Source organism: Benincasa hispida, chromosome 7 (genome assembly GCF_027475165.1).
Source record: "Benincasa hispida cultivar pf3 chromosome 7, pf3_genome.v1.1, whole genome shotgun sequence".
NCBI lineage: Eukaryota > Viridiplantae > Streptophyta > Magnoliopsida > Cucurbitales > Cucurbitaceae > Benincasa > Benincasa hispida.
In genome coordinates, this window is record NC_143484.1 from 35,943,989 (window position 1) to 35,965,121 (window position 21,133).

The 21,133-nt window shown below is 35.3% G+C and overlaps 1 protein-coding gene across 1 annotated transcript; it reads left to right on the forward strand.

Moving 5' to 3' along the window:
• The first annotated feature begins 467 nt into the window (after positions 1-467).
• On the forward strand, positions 468-2,587 carry LOC120082224 (copper transport protein ATX1-like). Its single transcript, XM_039037501.2, has 3 exons — positions 468-555; positions 1,316-1,391; positions 2,173-2,587. The coding sequence occupies exons 1-3, from the start codon at positions 547-549 to the stop codon at positions 2,391-2,393; spliced, it is 306 nt and encodes a 101-aa protein (XP_038893429.1). The 5' UTR covers positions 468-546; the 3' UTR covers positions 2,394-2,587.
• The last annotated feature ends 18,546 nt before the right edge of the window (positions 2,588-21,133 follow it).

The window sequence follows — 21,133 nt, forward strand, 5'->3', positions numbered from 1 at the left end:
TCAACATAAACCCTCCATTATATTTTATTTGGATACACTTATGAATATTCAAGATTTAAATTGATATATTTATAAAAGCTTAAGATTTAAATTGATATAGTTATTAATTTAGGGTTTAAATAGATACAAATCCCAAAGTTCGTTTAAATTAATACAATTCTTAATTTAAAATTTAAATTAATAGATCCAGGAGTTTAGGAATATAAATTGATATTTGTCTTTTTTTAAAAAAAATAAAATAAATAATATTTAAAATTTGAGGACATAGACTTTCTAATAATATTTTCTACTAAAATATTATTGAAGAAGGTGAAATGACAAAAAAGCCCTCGACTGGTAGTTGAAATTGGAAAGCTATCCTGTTAGGAATGGTGGGAGGATTTTTCTTTTTAATTATTATAATTTCGGTTGACCCGACCCATCAACACAGAGTCTATTTAAAGCCCCGTGAATGCCTGGCAAAACCCATAGCGGAGAGATCGGCGAGGGCGAATTTTCCAATATTTTTTCCTTAGTTTCTCTTCCAATTTTCTGTAATCTGTAACCATGTCTCAGGTACGCTATGAATTTCTTGGTTGTTTGTTCTTCTATGCAATTGTTGAAGTTTTCCGTTTTCCGTTTTTCATCCTAATCTTTTGTTTCATTTCTCTGTCTCTCTCCGTTTTTCGTATGATTTGGAGATCGAAGATTCTTTTTGAACTTCAAATCTGCTGTTCGGAGCATGAATAGTTGATTTAAATTGAAGTATAAGGATCTGTTTTCAAACTTTATTCAATCCGTAACTTGAATCTGAGACGAGTGACGGAAATCACTGTAACCGGGCCAATGAGGTCGAAGTCTGAGAGAGCTCCATAGAAGTATTTCGTTAGTATCGCATATTGACTAAGTTATTAGTTAGTAATTGGTCGATTAATCAGAAAGGAAGCGTTATGTTGATCATATTTTGATAATTTGGTCATTGCTTGAATGTTTTCTCGATTTGCAAAACTTGAATGTTCTGTACTATTGTGCGTTTTTTAATTAATCTGTTATTTTTGGGAACCGGAATTGTCGAAAAGTCGGCGAAAATATCTATGGATTTAACTCATGGATACAAGTTCCATTAGATTGAATTGGATGGTAAATTTCTATTGACGAATTTGATGAACTGTTGATATTAAACACTCTTGTCCTGTCAATTTAAGTGCGTGTGTGAGCTGAGCTAACTTTTATTTCTTGGTATCAGACAGTCTGTTTTGTATTCAACCTTCCCCTTTTAGCTGAGTTTTTTGATTTCATCTTAATAAATTCAATTTGGAATTTGTTTTTTGTGCAGACTACTGTCCTCAAGGTTGCTATGTCATGTCAAGGCTGTGTTGGAGCTGTCAAAAGGGTCTTGGGAAAATTGGAAGGTTTGTAATTCATTCGCTAAATTTTGGTTGTCTCATGATTTTCTATGCTCTAGTTTGATATGCAACCTTTTTATCGGACTGTGAGTGTCAAGTTTTGGAGTTTCATATTGCATTTTTGAGATTTATGTTTCGACATTCTAGCTGCTAGTTGGGCCACTGCCACTTTTTCATAGTCCAGCCATATCACAACAGAAAAAAGAAACGTAAAAGAATATATACATATTTAAAGTCAAGTTTGTCACGTGGCACCATGTGATCAGATGCTTTAGTGCAGCCTAGCTAGCAGCTAAGTATTAGCTAGCTAGGTATTAGTTTTTCACTAATGTATGGCGTTTTGTATTTTGGGAAATGCTGGACATATTATACTTGACCATGGGTCAATCTCAACAATCATATGCAAGCTTGGTTAATTTCTTTGCAAGTTTTAGTTCTGTTTATTGTCAAAGGTTGTCCATGGTAATTCAGTGAACTTGAAGATCCGGTGCATCCAATACTTATGCGATGTGCTGAACTAAAGTGAATTCTTGAATTGGTTGATAGATGTTAAATCTATCAATATTTCGAAATCGAGTGTACTTTAGTATAGTCTCTTAAACGTTTTCTATTGCCAAGTAAAGTTAATTCTTGAATGATGGTTAATTAGTGGATTTTAAATCTTTCAATATTTCGAAATCCGAGTGTACTTTGGTATGATCTCTTAAACGTTTTCTATTACCATTGAATTTTAACACTTCGAACATTTAACTAGTTCCTACTCAAAGTTCTTGGCTACCATTTTCAGGAGTTGAGGCGTTTGACATCGACATAGATGCACAGAAGGTGACTGTGAAAGGCAATGTAGAGCGCGAAGTAGTTTTCCAAACTGTTTCGAAAACTGGGAAGAAGACTGCCTACTGGGAAGAGGATGCCCCAGCAGCATCTGCAAAGGAGGCAACCCCAGCAGCGGCACCAGCACCGGCTGAAGCCGAAGCTAAACCTGCCGAGACCGTGGCTGCTGCTTAAAGTATACTCCATTTACTCCATGGAAATTTTCTGTTCAATGCATAAGGTCTTTGTTTCCTGAAGCTAATAATATTGTAACAATATGCAAACTTGTCTATTTAGTCTGTAATATTTTTATTTGAGCCTCTCTTGTATGACCTTCTACGATAAAACTTAACTATAGTTTACGGATATATATATCTGTTTTGCCCCCATTTCTTTGTTCATTTGGACGTTCTGTGTCTGCTGTGTTAAAGTAAGTATTGGTATAATTAAATTTACCATAATTCAATGGCTCATCGTGTCGTTGTTTGAAATTGTTTAGATACAAATTTGATGTTGAATTGGAAAGTCGGTTAGATCTGTATTTTGGTATTCGAGTCTATTCCACGTTTGTCTGAATTGAGTAAAAAGAATTGATAGAATATTAGAGGAACGTTTTGTTATTTTATACTTGGTAAGATGACTACCAATATTTATACTCCTATAGAAACATTTTCAAAAAGTAGAATGTTTAATTTGATTGTTTTGAGTTCACGTCATTTTCAATTTGGTCAATTACCATTTTAAAAAGTTCGAATTCTTTACTTGGAAGGGATCCAAACTTTTCAATCAAGGTCTTTTCTTTAAATATATACATATATATACAAATAGAGATGTCCAATTTTACTATAGAGACGAGTCTCGGGGTCCACCCCGAACGGGGTGGGGAAAAATTCTCCGTGAGCTAAACAGGGATGGAACATTCCCCGGCCCCGCCTTGTTCCCTGTCCCCACCCCGATTAGCTTTTACCTATTTATTTAGTATAATTATCATCCCAATTAGCTTTTACATATTTATTTAGTATAATTATCTAATTTATGTTATTATTATTATATAAATATTATAATTAAATTTTAAATTTGATTATTTATTGGGAAATATAATGAATATATTTAAATTGAATGTTTAAATTTAGATTATATATGTGAATAATTTAATTTATATTTATTTATTTCTACTAAAAAATTAATTAGCTTTTTTGGGCTAAAATTTGATTAATTTATCTTTAAATTCAAATTGTCATATAAAACTAATCATAATAAATAATTTAGTGATAAAGTTAATTATTTAATTAAATTTTGCTCATGGTGATTTAAATTAATTGACTTTTTAGAAAAAAATTCTCGCGGGGAATCCCGCCTGATGGGAATTTCACGGGAGCGGGAACGAGAATGGGGAATAGCATCCCAGTCCCACCTTGTCCACGATAATGAGTGTTGAATGATCAGACAATCAAACATCTAACCACTTGGATAAAATCAATCACATCATTTAAAAACCATGTCATGTTGACCAGAGTAATTTCTGATTGAGAGAACGGTGATCAACCTTCAAGAAGAGATTGAAGATTTATAGTCTGATACATTTCCATTAAGTTACATAGTCAAACTCTGCCAATAGATTATTGAGCATGCCATGACGTTGTTAGATATATATAATTGTGTTTGCTTGATGAACCTTTTGAGCTCATGTAATAGATTTTTTTTTCTTTAAATTGTTGGAGGACCTTTTAGAAATTAACTATTTCGGATGTTGATGATATGGAATATTTGATTAGTTTAGTCTACATCACTTTTAATTTGGTCCACTAAATTTTAAAAAAGATTTAACTTTTGGGGCATATTTGGAAATGAATAAAAATATAGTATGGAAAACAAATTTAAAATGTGAGATCAAATATTAAAGTGAATCTGAAGGATTTAAAATATGTTTTGGATGTTTTTTTTTAACATGATATTTTAACAAATTCAAAATAACTGCCGAGGATGTTCTCCCTCTTTGTATCCAAAAATTTCAAATCAATTTATTATTGAATTGGGATGTGATGTTTATTAATTAAAAAAAAAACATTATTTTCAATCTACAAATTTCTTGTTTTTCAAATGCTAAATATTCATAACCAAGTGATAAAACACAATTTGGTGTGAATTTGAGAAGCACAAGGACGCACAACGAGAACACGGATACGAAGAAAAAATAATATATAATATAATATATAAAAATATAAAATAAATAAATAACAACAAGTAAATAAAATAACAAAGAATGAATTTCTCCACTTTCTCCGATCTTTTTTTATTGATCATCAATATATGTATCTTTCAAAGCTCACTAAATGCTACTATTTATGGGCAATTTGGTAAGTAAGAGGTAGATTACATGAACACTAATAGTGTGTAATCTTGAAACATATAGACAACACATGGGGTCATCGATAAGTAACATATGATCAATGAATACTAATAATGAGCATCTACATTACACCTAATTTAACATATTTATAATACTCTCCTTAGATGCCAATTATATATGAAATATGTCTCGTTAAAACCTTACTAGAAAAAAACCCACTGGAAAAAAAATCCTAGTGAAGGAAAAAGAGTATATATTGAAGAAACCCTTGCGGAAGTGAATCTTCCCAAGCCTCAATTTTTACAGAATTACAATTTTACAAAGGAAGAAAGAATTATGCATGTACATATAAAAGTACAACATGCTAATTACAAAAAAAAAAAGAAAAAAAAAAAAAGAAGGTTTAGAAAACTCTTACCTTTGAAGACATTCTTCAAACGAAATCCCAAACTTGGAAAGGGCACGACCACATGACCTCGGTATTCTCTGGTGAGAATCCTAAAGTTGTGGGCTCTGGTGATTTTGGATTGAGAGGGAAGAGAATTGATAGAGATGAGAGATTTTTCTCTTTCTGAGAGCTCTATGTGTATTTTTCTGTTTTTACACAAGGGAAAGAAGAACAACGAATCTCAATCACACGATCAGGAGAGAAAGAGGGGAGAAGGAGTTACAACTCCCTCCCATTAATCACTTTTTAAAAATTAATTAAATTAATTAAATAAAAACAATTAATTTAATTAATTAATAATTTAATATATATTAATACGATAACTACATTATCATATAATATATATTAAACTATATGTTATTTATAGTTTTAATATTGTATCATATACAATATAACCTATAGTTTTCTTTCTCTCACCAATGACATTTAATATAAAACATATTTACATTAAATTTAACAATACGAATCTAATTCATATAATTAACATATGAATCATATTCAAATATTTATTTTCTCTCATAAATAGTTAATATTATAATGTATTAAATACATTATAATAATTATATCACATATAATTAAAATTTAATTAATTATATCATATATAATTAATTCCCTCAATTAATTTGAATAATTCAAATTAATCCAAAAACTGATTCTCATTTATTCGCATTGAGCTACCGATGGGACCTCACGGACCTGTAGTTTGAAGCTCCAATGGTACGTGAATAATTAATTAAACTCTTTAATTATTCGCCATTTGTTAACTGTCGAACACTCCACTAAAGACCGACAGGTACACTCTTCGCACTACAGATATATTTTTGTGTCCGTTAGATATAACCAATCAATAGTATGATGACCCTTCATAAATTGCTCATAAGTACAACTTGGTCAAAATTATCGTTTTACCCCTATAGTTACATCTAACTCCTTAAATACTATTGATCCCTTTAATGAACAATAAATCATAGTCTAACTGTGATTAAACCTCTTCGGGCCAAGAGAGGGTGTGGCGCCACATTGTTCAAGCCCCGGAATCAGTCCTTAAGGGAGCAATTTATTTACTTGCCCCGACATTGGGGAAGAAGTGAATTCCTTCTTATGTAGTTGTGTTTCCAACTCTCCAATCAGACGAATCCCCAAAAAGATAGGCTTGTTGAGTCGGTGATCTAGCCACTCTCACCATACAAATTAAAGGACCGCCTTCATAGGCAAGAGTTCATAACTCACTCAAGATTCAATTCATGTTATCTATGGTCATCCTGGTAAAATGTAAGTCTCTATTAGGAATGGTGTTATATAATGAGACTAAACATTTCGTGGTCCGGTCTTATACAAACTCTTTTGTATAGAATATCCCCGCTCACATGTATCCACATGAATGATCAGGATCAGATCATTTGTAGCACTTTACAACAATTGTAACATCTACAAAGCGGGTCATACTCGTAGTGTCACCAAGATAAGGTATCTAGCCTTATCCATCTACTATAGACCATTTAGGTTATCACTTAAACATGATCCACCTATATGTCTCTACATACATGTTTAAGCTACAAGATAATCCTAGATGTTAGTTTATTGGTTTGTGGTTAATGCAACTTATTTTGAAATAAAACATCACATATTTTATTACATAAATAAAATGTTTATACATTACAATTACAAACTATGGGACTCTACGAGATTTAGGGTATCAACCCCAACAATCTCCCACTAGACCTAAAGCTAATAGGGTGTACAGTGTAAAAGTCAAACTAAAATACAAAGTACGCAAAACAATAAACTAAAGCACAAACCGCCTAGTACATATCTCCCACTTGCCCTAGTTTAAACGTGGTTTGTTCCATAAACTCATACTCTGCAGGTGACCCTCAAACACCTTAGCCGTGAGGACTTTTGTAAATGGATTGGCAACATTGTGCTCCGAAGCTATCTGTGTGACGATCACATCCCCTTGATGCACAATCTCCCAGATGAGATGATATTTATGCTCTATGTGTTTCCCATGCTTGTGACTTCTAGACTCTAGGGAATTAGCCATAGCACCACTATTATCACAGTAAAGTGCGATGAGCTTTGACATGTCTGGAACGACTTCCAGATTAATCAAGAATTTTATGAGCCAAACAGCTTTCTTAGCAACTTCACAAGCCGCTACATACTCGACCTCCATAGCGGAGTCAGTAATGCACCCTTGCTTAGTGCTCTTCCAGATTACTGCCCCTCCATTAAGAGTGAACGCTAATCCTTATGTGGATTTCCTAGAGTCTTTATCAGTCTAAAAAACAAAGTTCGTGTATCCTGTAAGGATCAAATCCTTAGAACCATACACGAACATGTAGTCTCTCATTCTCCATAAATACTTGAGGATGTTCTTAACGACGGTCCAGTGATCAAATCCTAGATTATACTGATATCTATTGACTATCCCTACCACATATCAGGTGTTAGGTTTCGTACATAACATCGCATACATCAAGCTCGCAACAACCGATGCATAGGGGATCCATCTCATTTCCTCGATCTCTTGAGATGTCTTAGGACACTGCTCCTTGGACAATATCACTCAATGCCTGAAAGGTAGTAAGCCTCTCTTGGAGTTTTACATCGAATACTTGACAAGCATTTTTCCAATGTACGATGCTTGATACAAAGCTAGCGTTTTGTTCTTTCGATCTCTAAAGATCTGAATTCCTAGAACAAACTGAGTCTTTCCTAAATCTTTCATTTGGAATTGGGTCGCTAGCTAGTTCTTAATTTCAGTCAACAGACCTACATCATTGCCAATGAGTAGGATGTCATTTACATATAACACTAGAAAAGCTATTGAACCGTTGATGATTCTCTTGTATACACAAGGCTCATCAACATTTTGATAAAAGCCAGAAGATTTGATCGCTGTATCAAACCTTATGTTCCAAGATCGAGAAGCTTGCTTTAGTCTATAAATGGACCGATTAAGCCTGCAGACCTTTTGCTCTTGACCTTGGGTTATGAATCCCTCCGGCTGCTCCATATAAATGGTCCCCTCAAGATTACCATTTAGAAAGGCAGTCTTAACGTTCATTTTCCAAATATCATAGTCATAGTATGAGGCAATGGACATGAGGATTCTGATAAACTTTAGTATGGCAACAAGTGAGAAAGTCTCCTCGTAGTCAACTCCCTCAACTTGTGTATAACTCTTTGCCACCAATCTAGCCTTGAAGGTTTGCACCTTCCCAAAACACCCTGTTTTCTCTTGTATATCCATTTGCAACCTATAAGTTTTACCCCATGAGGTTGATCTACAAGATCTCATATTGAATTGAAGTACATCGACTCCATTTCGAGATCCATAGCTCTGATCCACTCATCTTTATCAACATCCTTCATTGCCTTCTTGTAAGACAATGGATCCTCAACATCGCCATCAACTATCATAGCTAGGGTTTTCGTTAAACCCATGTAACGGACAGGTGGCTTTGCAACCCTCCCACTACATCGAGGCTCCCTCAACACTTGAGGTGGATTTGATCTACTAATGATCCAATTTTAACAACTCTTGTTGAGGTGTTGGGTTCTTCAACAACTTTTGTTGAAGGTTCAAAATTTTCTTTGGAAAGTTCATTCAACACAAACTTTACTGTGCGGCTTGTACTCCCTTATGTGGTCTTCGTAAAGAAAAGTAGTGTTTATCGATACAAACACTTTGTTTTCTTTAAGGTCGAAGAAGAAACCACCTATCGTTCGTTTGGGATAGTCTGTAAATAGGCACAATTTTAAACAAAAGTTTCTTAGGAATTTCCTCAAGCACATGTGATGGACAACCCCAGATTATGAAATGACGTAAACTAGCTTTATGATCATTCCATAACTCCAAAGGTGTTCTAGTAGCACTTTTGGATGGAATGCAGTTCAAAATATACGTTGCAGTCTCTATTGCATAACCCCAAAATGAGTTAGGTAAGGAGGCGTAACTCATCATAGACCGAACCATGTCCAACAGGATTTGATTTCTCCTTTCTGATACATCATTCTGCTGAGGTGTACCGGTGTTGAGAGTTGGGATACAATTTCATGTTTTATTAAATAGTTTTGGAATGTCATATCCATAAACTCTCCACCTTGATCAGATCGAAATGTTTTAATTATTCTATCTGATGTATTTTCAACTTCAGTCTTAAATTTTTTGAACTTTTCAAAAGATTCAGACTTGTATTGCATTAAATAAACATACTCATATCTTGAATAATCATCAGTAAAGGTGATGAAATATTCAAAATCTCCCCTTACTTTGACATTCATCGGACCACAGAGGTCTGAATGTACTAGCTCTAGAGGTTCTTTGGTCCTGTGAACTTTTCCAGTAAAAGGGTTTTTTAGTCATTTTGCCTTCAAGGCATGGCTCACACACTTAATCCTATTGAGATTGATGTGTCCTAACCTTAGGTGCCAAAGTTGGATATTTTATTTAAGAAAAATGTTAAGTCTTTTATGTTGAATTACCATAGTTTTAAACATTTCAGTGTTATAGAGTGCCTTAGTTGCTAACGGTCTTAGCACATAAAGGTTGTTTTCCAGTTTAGTAGAATAAATATCAACACCATTTTTCGAAATAAACACTTTATTTACATGGAAGTTGATACAATAAGATTGTTCAAGTAAACACTTTATAGAAATTAGGTTCATTTTTAAACCAAGAGCTACATGCACATTTTCTAGTAAAATGAATTTATTCTGTAAAGTTAACTGGAGACCTCTCGCTACTACAGTCGAGACGACGTGCCCAATTCCAACCCACATCATCATCTCACCAGTATCAAGTTGCCGCTAGGAACTAATTCCTTGAAATGAAAAACAAACGTGGTTAGTGGCGCCAGAATCTATAATCCAGGCAGAATCATTATTCTCCATTAAATAGGTTTCCAAAACAAGTAAATCGAATTTACCTTTTTTGGCCTTTTTCTTTCTGCCAAGTACTTGAGACAGTTCCTCTTCCTATAGAAACATTTTCAAAAAGTAGAATGTTTAATTTAATTTTTTGAGTTCACGTCATTTTCAATCTGGTCAATTACCAATTAAAAAGTTCGAACTTTTTACTTATAAGGGATCCAAACTTTTCAATCAAGTTTTTTTAGATATATACATATATATACAAATTGAATAATGAATATTTTGAATAATAACTGTTGAATGATCAGACACTCAAACATCTAACCACTTAGATGAAATCGACCACGTCATTTAAAAATCATGTCATGTTGACTAGGGTAATTACTAAATATCGAGAGAACACAACTTTAAAAAATTTACAGAACACAACTTTACAAAGAAACAGAACAGATCATGGATTTAATTAAATAAGACATACAACATGCTTAAGGAACTAAAAAGAGAGAGGGGAAAAAAAAGAAATAGAAAACTTACCCTTGAAGAACAAAAACTTCACGTTTCCTCTTCACTGGGAAAATCACAAACACCAAAAGGGTACTACCACAAAAGCAACCTCGGCATTCTCTGGATGAGAATCCAGGAGGAATGTGCTCTAACTATTTTGGTGAGGGAAGGGATTGAGAGAGGAAAAAAGAGGAAAGGTCTGAGATCTGATCTGAGATATCAGAACTACCTTGTGTGATTTTTCTATGTGTTTTCTTTTATTCACCACACAGAAAAGAAGAAAATATAACTAACCTACATACACGATCTGAGAGAGAAGGGGGGATAAGAAGTTACAACTCCTTTTCACATAACATTAATTCAAAAATAAATAAAATAAAATAAATTAAATTATTTAATATATATTTATATGATAACTGCCTTATCATATAATATATATTAAATTATATGTTATATCAAATATAACATACATTTTTCTCACCAATGACTTTTAATATAAATCACATTTATATTAATTTTAACCATATGAATCCAATTCATATAATTAATATTTGAATCATATTTATATATTTGCTCTTATAAATACTTAATATTATAATGTATCAAATACATTATAGTAATTATTTCATATATAATTAAATCAAATTAATTATATCACATATAATTAATTCCCTCAATTAATTTGAACAATTCAAATTAATCCAAAAACTTATTCTTATTAAATCCCATTGAGCTACTGAGGGATTCCATGTTCTATCAAATAGTCCTGGAATGTCGAGTCCAATAACTCTCCACCTCAATCCAATCGAAGTGTTTTAATCCGTCTATCCAATGCATTTTCAACTTCAGCCTTGAACTCTTTGAACTTTTCAAAGGATTCAGACTTCCGTTGCGTAAGATAAACATACCCGTACCTAGAGTAATCATCAGTAAAACTGATAAAATACTCATAGCCACCTCGGGTTCGCACATTCATAGGACCAAAAGGTCAGAAAGTACTAACTCAAGAGGCTCCTTAGCTCTATAACCTTTTCCAGTAAAAGGTCGTTTAGTCATCTTACCTTCAAGGTGAGACTCGCACACTGGTAAAGAATTTTCTTCTAACTCACTTAGAAGTCCATTCTTCACCAATCTCTCAATCCTATTGAGATTGATGTGAGCTAACCAAAGATGCCAAAGATGGCCATTTTCTTTCGGAGAAATTCGTCGATGTTTTGTTTGAGTTACGGTAGTTTTAAACAATTCTGTGTTATGGAGGGAATTAATGGCTAACGACCTTAACACATATAAATTAGATTCCAGATTTACCGTATAAATAATAACACCATCTTTATGAATAAACGCTTTATCCATAATAAAAGAGATAGTGTATTTACATTGCAATAAATAGTTTACAGAAATTAGGTTCCTCTTAAGTTCGGGAACAATATATACATCATTTAAAACTAGAAACCTATTCTGTAAAGTTAACTAGAGCCCTCCCACTGCCACAGCTGAGACGACGTGCCCGATGCCTACTCGCATCGTCATCTCACCAGCCTCTAACTGTCGCCAAGATCTAATCCCCTGAAAAGAAGAACAAACGTGGTTAGTGGCGCCCGAATCAATTATCCAGGCAGAATCATCATTCTCCACTAAACAAGTTTCAAGTATAAATAAATTATATTTACCTTTATCTACCTTGGCCTTAGCCTTGGCGGCTTTCTTCTCTTTTAGATAGCAAGGACAATTCCTCTTCTAGTGTCCATCCTGATTGCAGTGGAAACACTTTCCCTTTTCAACCTGTGGACGCCTCCTTGAAGAGACAAATGGTGGGTTAGCAGGCACCTTCCCTTTTCCTTTACCACCTTTCTTCTTTTCCCCTTTGCAGAGTTAGAAGTAGAAGGTGCAGATTTTGTTCCTGAGGTTGAACCTCTATGGAACGTCCTGAAAGATGAAGCAACATTTGTCTCACCCTTCTTCCCCTTCTTACTTTTTAGTAAATATTGGTAGGTCTGCAACTCGTTGAGGAGAGTTGTAAGATTATATTTCACTTTGTTAAGAATCACATTGCTAACAAATGCAGGAAGCTCTCGGTAATGAATGCATGATTATGCTAACCTGGCTGCCCTCATCGATGGTAGACCCATTCAACTCCGCCACATTGAAGTGGACCATCATGTTAAGCACATGTTCACGAATAGAGGTGTCTTCTTCCATTTTGGAGTTGAATATATATTTAAGAGCCTTATGCATAAGCTGTTCAGACGGTTGTCCAAACATCCCCCACAAGGACTCTATGATCTCACGTACTGAGACTATAGGCTCATGTTTCTTGGCCAAGATTTCAGAAAAACTTGCCAAGATGTAGGCTCGGGCCTTCTCATTCGCCCGTGTCCATCGCTCGTATGCCTCCAGAACATTTTGAGCGACATTTAGAGTTGGAATAAGAGGACAGACCTCCATAAGAGCGAACATGAGATCCTCGATGATCAGGATCATCATGATCATATGTTTCCATGTCACAAAACTATCGCCAACTAATTTTTCGGTGCTTAACATAGCTAACGTGGCTGTTTCCATTTTTAAAAAGTTGTTGCTGAAAATTAGAACAAAACTTTATTAGATTTTTGCTAAACCACATTTAACCAACCAGATTTGCAAAATAGTTTCAAGTACCCTAAGTAATAGACTTCTATTTTGCAATGATGCCCCAATGAGGCAGGACAAACGTCACCGGTGGGGTGATCAGATGCCCCTTTGCTGGGATGAGACATTCTCAACCATTAGGCAGAACCAACTCTTGGAACTGAACCTAACAGCAACCATTTTTTGGTCCAAAACTGTTAAACTTTAACAATTCCGCATAAGTGTGACCCCTCGCTTTCACTATCAGAGTCCCGCCCTAATGAGCCCACCATAGGGAAAAGCACATTAGGACAAGAGACTAAGTTACCTTATCCTCTTATAGGAGATCAAATAAAGAAAAGCGCAATACTGCCATCCTTTAGGGGGACACTCCCAGGGTGCCTCGAGGCGATGCACAGTAACTTTATTCAACCCAACAAGGGAGACCGAGGAATATGTTGTCGCACTTCCTGCTCCCACTTACTATGAACACTCTCTCCATCCACCTTGATATTGACTTACCCAAACACCATCATCCATTAGGAGGATACACCAAAGGTGCCTCGAAGTCGAGGGTAGATCTCATGGTGTGGACTATTTAGGAGAAACGTAAAAGGTTTAAGTGAAGTATCTTATGCCCCAAGTACCTCCCACTGAATGTTCTACCTAGGGATTCATTAACCTAGACAATCCGGCTACTGATTTTAGTCTAGGTCGTCTTTTTAATACTTTGTTCATAAAAAACGTTTGTCTTTGAAATATGAACAAGTTCAAGTAGTCACATTTAAACACTTTAATGGACTGTCCTTAACTTGAATGCATGCATCAAATCTATCTAATTCACCTTTCCAAATAAGTTCCCAGGTAGGGGTGTTACGTTTCCGCCAACTTAAATTCCCCAGCCTAGACAGAACCTGCCTTAGACAAAAGGTCCCTTATAGATAGATTTGCTACACTTTAACCTTTTATTAGTCAATTTAATCCTATTAAACCTGATTAAAAGATTAAAGCCTTAGAGTTACTAATCATATTAGAACCATGATCTTAGGTCTATATGATCCAAGTCTTAAACATTTTAAAATCATGAATTAAACCTAAGTGAGCATGCATGTCTTTCTTATTTCTCTTAATTCTAATTTCTCTTTAACTTTTAAAAAGAAACAACTAAAAAACCTATGTGTCATGCTTCATGCAATGTCCGGTCATTACGATACATAACTTTTATATAAGGCGTAATAACCAAGCAAACATGCTATCATTCACCCTTATACTATAACAATTATAATATAAAGATGATGTATGTTAATACTTTTTATGCATGCATAAATATAACTCTTATATTATATGATGCATGAGCATGCTCTTACTTATTAAATCATGCTTCTCTAAATTATAACATTTACAATAAAGAGATGATGCATGACCAATGCATAACCTAAGGTGGGATTTACTATATGTGCATACCATATGACATATTATAAACATACATCGCATGTAATAAATTAAGGATTAATGGATCGGGATGAGCCTTTATAAAAAATCGGAATGAAATAACCCTGTCTATTACATTTTTCATCGATTGAACCGGTTCACAAGCGAACTGAGTCTTGAACCGCCAGGAGGACTCCATCGTGTAGTAAATGTCGAAGGTAGATGATCGCCCAACGCGCACTAGACGATAGACGCAAAAACTAAATGATCGCGTAGACGACAACGAGGTTGCGAAGCCTGATCGTCTAGGTGATCGCTTAATGTGATGACAGGTAAACGATTTACCTTCCATTACTAAGCAATCGTTTATTTAGTTACTAAGCGATAAAGCTTGCTAACCTAAACGGTCGTCTAGTGCGCGTGCACGTTAAACGATACGTGAGCATCCCATCGTCAATATGACCCTGATACTCAGCGATCGCTTACCCATCGTCTACACGACGCGATCAACCCTTGATCGTCTCCTTCCTCGAAGAACTGCAACCCTTGCTCCAATCCTCTTCACGAACGACTCAAGACTCAAATAGACTTTGAATTACAGACTCAATAACGATTATTAATGCCCAAAAACGCAGGGGCTTTTACAAACAACCAAAAATTTAAAAGAATTAAATCAAACCGATACTAACATCCATGAAAACATCCATTAATTCGCACATCCACAACAATTTAACGATTAAACAGAGTAGACATGCACCTACCAAGAATGTATATGTAATTCGTTGCAACAATGAAATTGGAATATTAGAACCTGGTTCTGATACCATCCACCTTAATATTGGCCTACCCAAACACCATCCGTTAGGGGGACACGCCAAAGGTTCCTCGAGGCCGAGGGTAGATCTTATGGTGTGGACTATTTAGAAGAAATGTGAAAGGTTTAAGTGAAGCATCTTATGCCCCAAGTACCTCCCACTGAATGTTCTACCTAGGGATCATAATCCTAGACAACCAAGCTCTGATACCAATTGAAGGAACTCTTAACAAAGAGCATCCATGAGCGTGTTCAGATCTTTCTGATTTCATCGTGACCAAAATACAACACATACATTATAATAGACAATTATGCAATTTACACTAATTAATGGCATGCTTCGAAAACTAAAATACAAGGGAAAGAGTTCTCATACTAGTTGAAGACCCTATTCAAACTTTGAACTCGAAAGCAGCGAATGAACCTCCACTCGCACTCTATCGCCCAGCAAACTAGTCGGCTGCAGTAGCACGAACGTCTACACAAATAGTCACGAACAAGTGAACAACAGCGGGGACGACACCACCAAATGGAGCCCTTGGTATTCTCGGAGTGAGAATCCAAAGTGTGGTCTTTGGTGAATTTGGTAGATGTTGGAGAAAGAACAAATCGTGTAGACGATATGCAAGTGGGAGAGAAAGAGCTATCGTATAGCTGTGTGCTTATCGTTTAGAAGAAGCTACACGATCATGTAGGTTTTACTAAGCGATCATTTAATAAAAGATACACGATCGTTTAGAAAACTCCGCACGTGATGTGATCGTGTAGGGACAGACTTGCAATCGTTTAGGCGCGAGGTGTGCGATCGTTTAGACGATAAAACTCTATCGTATAGGCTCTTGATATGCGGTCGTTTACATTTCCACACTGATGCGAATTTTTGAACCTTTTCCAAAATGAAACAAATTTTTATTTTATTCTTCGGTTATAACCGACTTCATATTCTCCCACTAACGCACGTCCGAGAGAAGTTTAAGGCCAATTATCATATAATTAATGAATATAATCATATTATATTCTTACCCTATAGTTTGATATCACATATCTACTATAGTAATTTCTCCTCCACATGATATAAATCATATTTATATCTAAATTCCTCCAAAATAATGTATCTCATACATTTAGTCAACTATATCATATATAATCAAACTCCCTCTTGTCAATTTGAACATTTCAAACTGACCCAAACACTTATTCTCGACCTTATCCAAGCTACCTAGGGGACTTAATGGACCTGCGGCTCAAAGCTCCAACGGTCCGTGAATAGCTGACTAAACTCTTTAGCCACGAGATCCACCATCCGTTAACTATCAGGCATTCCACTAAAGACCAACAACTAAACTCTTTTTTACCACAAATATATTTATGTGTCCATCGGATATAACCAATCATGAGTACGATGACCCTTCATAGATGCTCGTAAGTATAGTTGGGCTAATTTACCGTTTTGCCCCTATAGTTACATCTCACTCCTTAAATACCACTGATTGCTCTAACGAACAATACAACATAGTCCAACTATATGTGAACATCTCTCGAACCAAGAAAAGATGTATGGCGCCACATCGTTCAAGCCCTGGAATTAGCCCTTAAGGGAGCTATCTATCTACTTACCTCTGCTTCGGGAAATGAGTGAATTCCATCTTGTGTAGCTGAGTTCCCAGCTCTCAAATCAGACAAATCCCCAAAATGGTAGGTTTGAATCGGCAACCTGACCACTCGCACCCATACAAATCAAAGGACCGCCCTCAATGGCAGGAGTTCTTAACTCACTCAAGATTGAGGTTATGTTACCTATGGTCATCTTAGTGAAGTGAAGTCTCTGTCATGAACGGTATTATATAACGAGACGTTAACACTTCGTGGTCAGGTCATATACAAACTCTTTGTATAGGACACCCCCGCTCGCATGTCCCTTACACGAATGATCGAGATCAGACCATCTGTGACAAGTCATAACACTTGTGACCATTCCACAAAGCGGGTCACATCCGTAGCGTTACCAGGATAAGGTTTTCCTCATATATCCATATACTACATACCATTTTGGTTATCACTCAAGACATGATCTACTTGTATGTCACCACATACATGCTTAAGTTACATACAGATAACCAGAGATTTTATGTTTATTAGTTTGTGGTAAAGCAAATAAAACATGCAACTGAGTAAAAAAAACAAGATGTGAAGTGAATATCATATATTATACAACACAAGTGTTCGTACAAACTGTTTACAAACTACAGGACACGAGACTTTAGGGCATCAACCCCAACAAATTAAACCCTAGGTTGTTAAAATACTTTGTGGGAGGAAAAGATATATATGATATGTCAAATTTTCCTCTCATTTTTCTCTCTTAATATTCACACCGTGAGACTCATGCTTGGTCTTGAGGCACCCTGGGAGCATACCCTTTCGGATGGTATTTTCATGGGTCAATATCAAAGTGAATGGAGAGAGTATTTATAGTAAGTGGGAGAGGAATGTGTGTCACATGTCCTATAGTCTCTTTCATTGGTTTGCACTGTGAGACCTTCTTACACGACCTCGAGGCGCCTTGGGAGCATCCCTTTTCGGATGGTTTGTGCAGTAGGTCAATATCAAGGCAAACTTTAGATATGGATAGGACTGCTTTAGTTTTTTCCCCAATCGGTTTTTCTCTTCGGTTTGCTCATTGAGGCGGAACTCTAGGGTCTAAAAAATGAAGGGTCACATTTACGAGAAATTGTTAAACTAGTTAATGATTTTTTGACTGAACGAATGGTGACTAATTGTTATATGAATAAGAGTTATTCTGGTGTAATAATTAGTTAAGAGTGTCTCAATTTAGTGAAGGGAGAAACTGTCTACCATTCGGTGGCTTTTGTCCTAAAACACTGAAGCGTCATTGCAAAATTAGATGTTAAATGAGGCTTATTTAGATTTTGCTAAAATTGATTGGATTTTCTAAGAGTTATGCTAAAATCTAATGTAGATCAATGAGTTTATTTTTCAGCAAATATGCCAATTAGCGTTTTTCCATTAGTTGCCTTTTCTAGTTTGACTGATTTCAATTACACGACGTGGAAAGAATCCGTTAAAACATTTCTCGTAGTAAACAACCTCGAAATTTTCATGACTGAGGATTATCCTCAAGTCCACTCCTGATGCACCACGCCCGAGTTCACATTTTGGCAAGCATACCTGATGCGTTGGCCAAAAGGTTTAAGAACATGGTCATTGCACATGAGATCATGCAATCAATGCGAAAATTGTTTGAACGAAAGTTCTCACGATTCAAGCAAAACGGGAATGATGAAAATGAAACCAGTAGTGTCAGTTCTCAAGATAATCTCCAGTCCATATTCAATGTTAAGGGACTAATAGAGAAAGCAATTGTTGCCCACTCTGGTGAAGTTCATTGATGAGGATTGTCCTCTGAGATGAAACTTGGAGTTTATGACTTGGGTTGTGAAGCTAATCCCACTACTTTCCAGAAAAGGAAGAATTTCGAAGAAAACAAACTTGATTTATTTGTCTTGAAGACGTGCTTAGTAGAGAATGATAATTCTACCTGGATAGTTGATTCAAGAGCTACTAACCACGTGTGTTCTTCCTATAAAGTATTTAATTCTTGGAAACAGTTGGAAGTTGGAGAGATGACTCTTAGAGTCAGTACTAATGAGGCCGTTTCAACTGTTGCTATAGGCAGGCTCAAGTTATTTTTTTGACAAGAAACGATATATTTATTAGATGATGTATACGTAGTTCCTCATATTAAGAGGAACCTAATTTCTGTTTCCTGTTTAATTGAACAAAAATATTCCATATCCTTCTCTGAGAATAAAGTGTTTATTTTCAGAATGGAATGGAGTTAGGTTTTGGTTCAATAGAAAATAACTTATATGTACTAAGGTCGTTAGTCATAAAAGTCGTGCTGAATACTGAAATGTTCAAAACATCAACAATTGTAAAAAGACCGAGGATTTCTCCTAAAGAAAATGCCCATCTTTGGCATCTAAGGTTAGGTCACATCAATCTTATTAGGATTGAGAGGTTGGTGAAAAGTAGACTTCTAAATGGTTTAGAAGAAAACTCTTTACCAGTATGTGAGTCATGCCTTGAAGGCAAAATGACCAAACGATCTTTTACTGGAAAATATTATAGAGCCAAAGAAACCTTGGAGCTTATATATTCAGACCTTTATGGTCCAATGAATGTAAGAGCACAAGGAGGGTATGAATATTTCATCTCTTTCATAGATGATTATTCTAGATCCGGGTATCTATACTTAATTCAACATAAGTTTGAAGCTCTTGAAAAGTTCATGGTGGAGAGTATATAGACTTAAGATTCCAAACTATATGATAGAACATAGAATCATGTCCCAATTCTTAGCCCTAGGTACACCTCAATAGAATGGTGTATCGAAAAGGAGAGACAAAATCTTGTTGGAAATGGTTCGATCTATGATGAGCCATGCTCATCTTCCTGACTCGTTTTAGGGATATGCAGTAGAGACTATAGTTTATATTTTGAATATCGTGTTGGGGTTCATGCCCTAAATCTCGTAGGGTCCTATAGTTTGTAAACATTGTATGAACAAACTCATTTTGTGATTAATAAAATATATGATATTTTATTCACTTTGTCTACAAAATATGTGATATTTGAGTTGCATTAACCACAAACCAATAAACTTAAATCCAAGGTTATCTTTGTAACTTAAATATGTATGTGGAGACATATGGGTGGATCATGTTTAAGTGATAACCTAAATGGTCTGTAGTATATGGATAAGGTTGGGTACCTTATCCTTGTGACACTACGAGTATGGCCCGCTTTGTAGATGTTTTAGTTATTGTAAAGTGCTATAAATGATCTGATCCTGATCATTCATGTATTAGACATGCGAGCGGAGATATTCTATACAAAGAAGTTTGTATAAGACCGAACCACGAAATGTTTAGTCTCATTATATAATACCGTTCATAATAGAGACTTACATTTCACCAGGATGACCATAGGTAACATGACCTGAATCCTGAGTGAGTTGTAAACTCCTACCTATGAGAACGGTGATGGAACACGAGACATACGCAGCAGAATAAGGATCTAATTACACTCTAATTGCTTCTAATTATAAGGAAAATAGCATGCAAATATAGAAAAAACAATAAATTAAAAGTGAGTATAATACAACCTTTGTAGCTCCCGAAAAAAGCTTTTCCTTGCTGAATCTCGACCCAAACTCTTTCAGACCACCACTAGAGTTTACCCGCTATTCTCTGGACTCAGAACCAGGTTGTGGGACCCGGTGAATGAAGGAATGAAAAGGGGAGGAAATAGTGGTTCAAGTTTAATGTGTGAAATAAAGGAAAAATTTTGGTGAGAATTATTGGAAACCTAAAAATAGAAAACATTTTTCAAGAAGAAAAAAAGATTTCAAAAACCTCTTTTTATTAAACAAGTACATGCATCAAATGCATGTAAAAACTCACCAAAATTCAACACCTCACAAAGCACTAAACCAAAGTGGGCTATGTGTTATTCTATAATGTTTACACATAGTCCACTTAAGTTAGTGGGATTATCCAACAAAAATGTTGGATAATTCCACTAACTCTTAGTCAAGGGAAAAATGGTCTTTTTCTATTTGGTCAAAGTCAAACTTTGACTTTTAGCAAAAAAAAGTCAACCTTTTGACTTTTTACAGTTTTAACCCTCTTGACTAATTTTGACCTCTCGAATATGAATCCGCATTCATATTTTCGAAATACAAATCACATTTGAATATAGAGCGCCATACAAAAAACTGATACTGATATCGCATATACTTGTCGGTTTTAATCCCTTTTCCTAATTCGAACAATTAGAATTAATCCAACATACTGTTCTAAGTTTAATCCATATGAGCT

Excerpts from the sequence above, each read along its gene's own strand:
- LOC120082224 (XM_039037501.2), top strand. Across the intron at positions 1,392-2,172 it reads GGTCTTGGGAAAATTGGAAG|GAGTTGAGGCGTTTGACATC; the intron begins GTTTGTAATTCA and ends TACCATTTTCAG.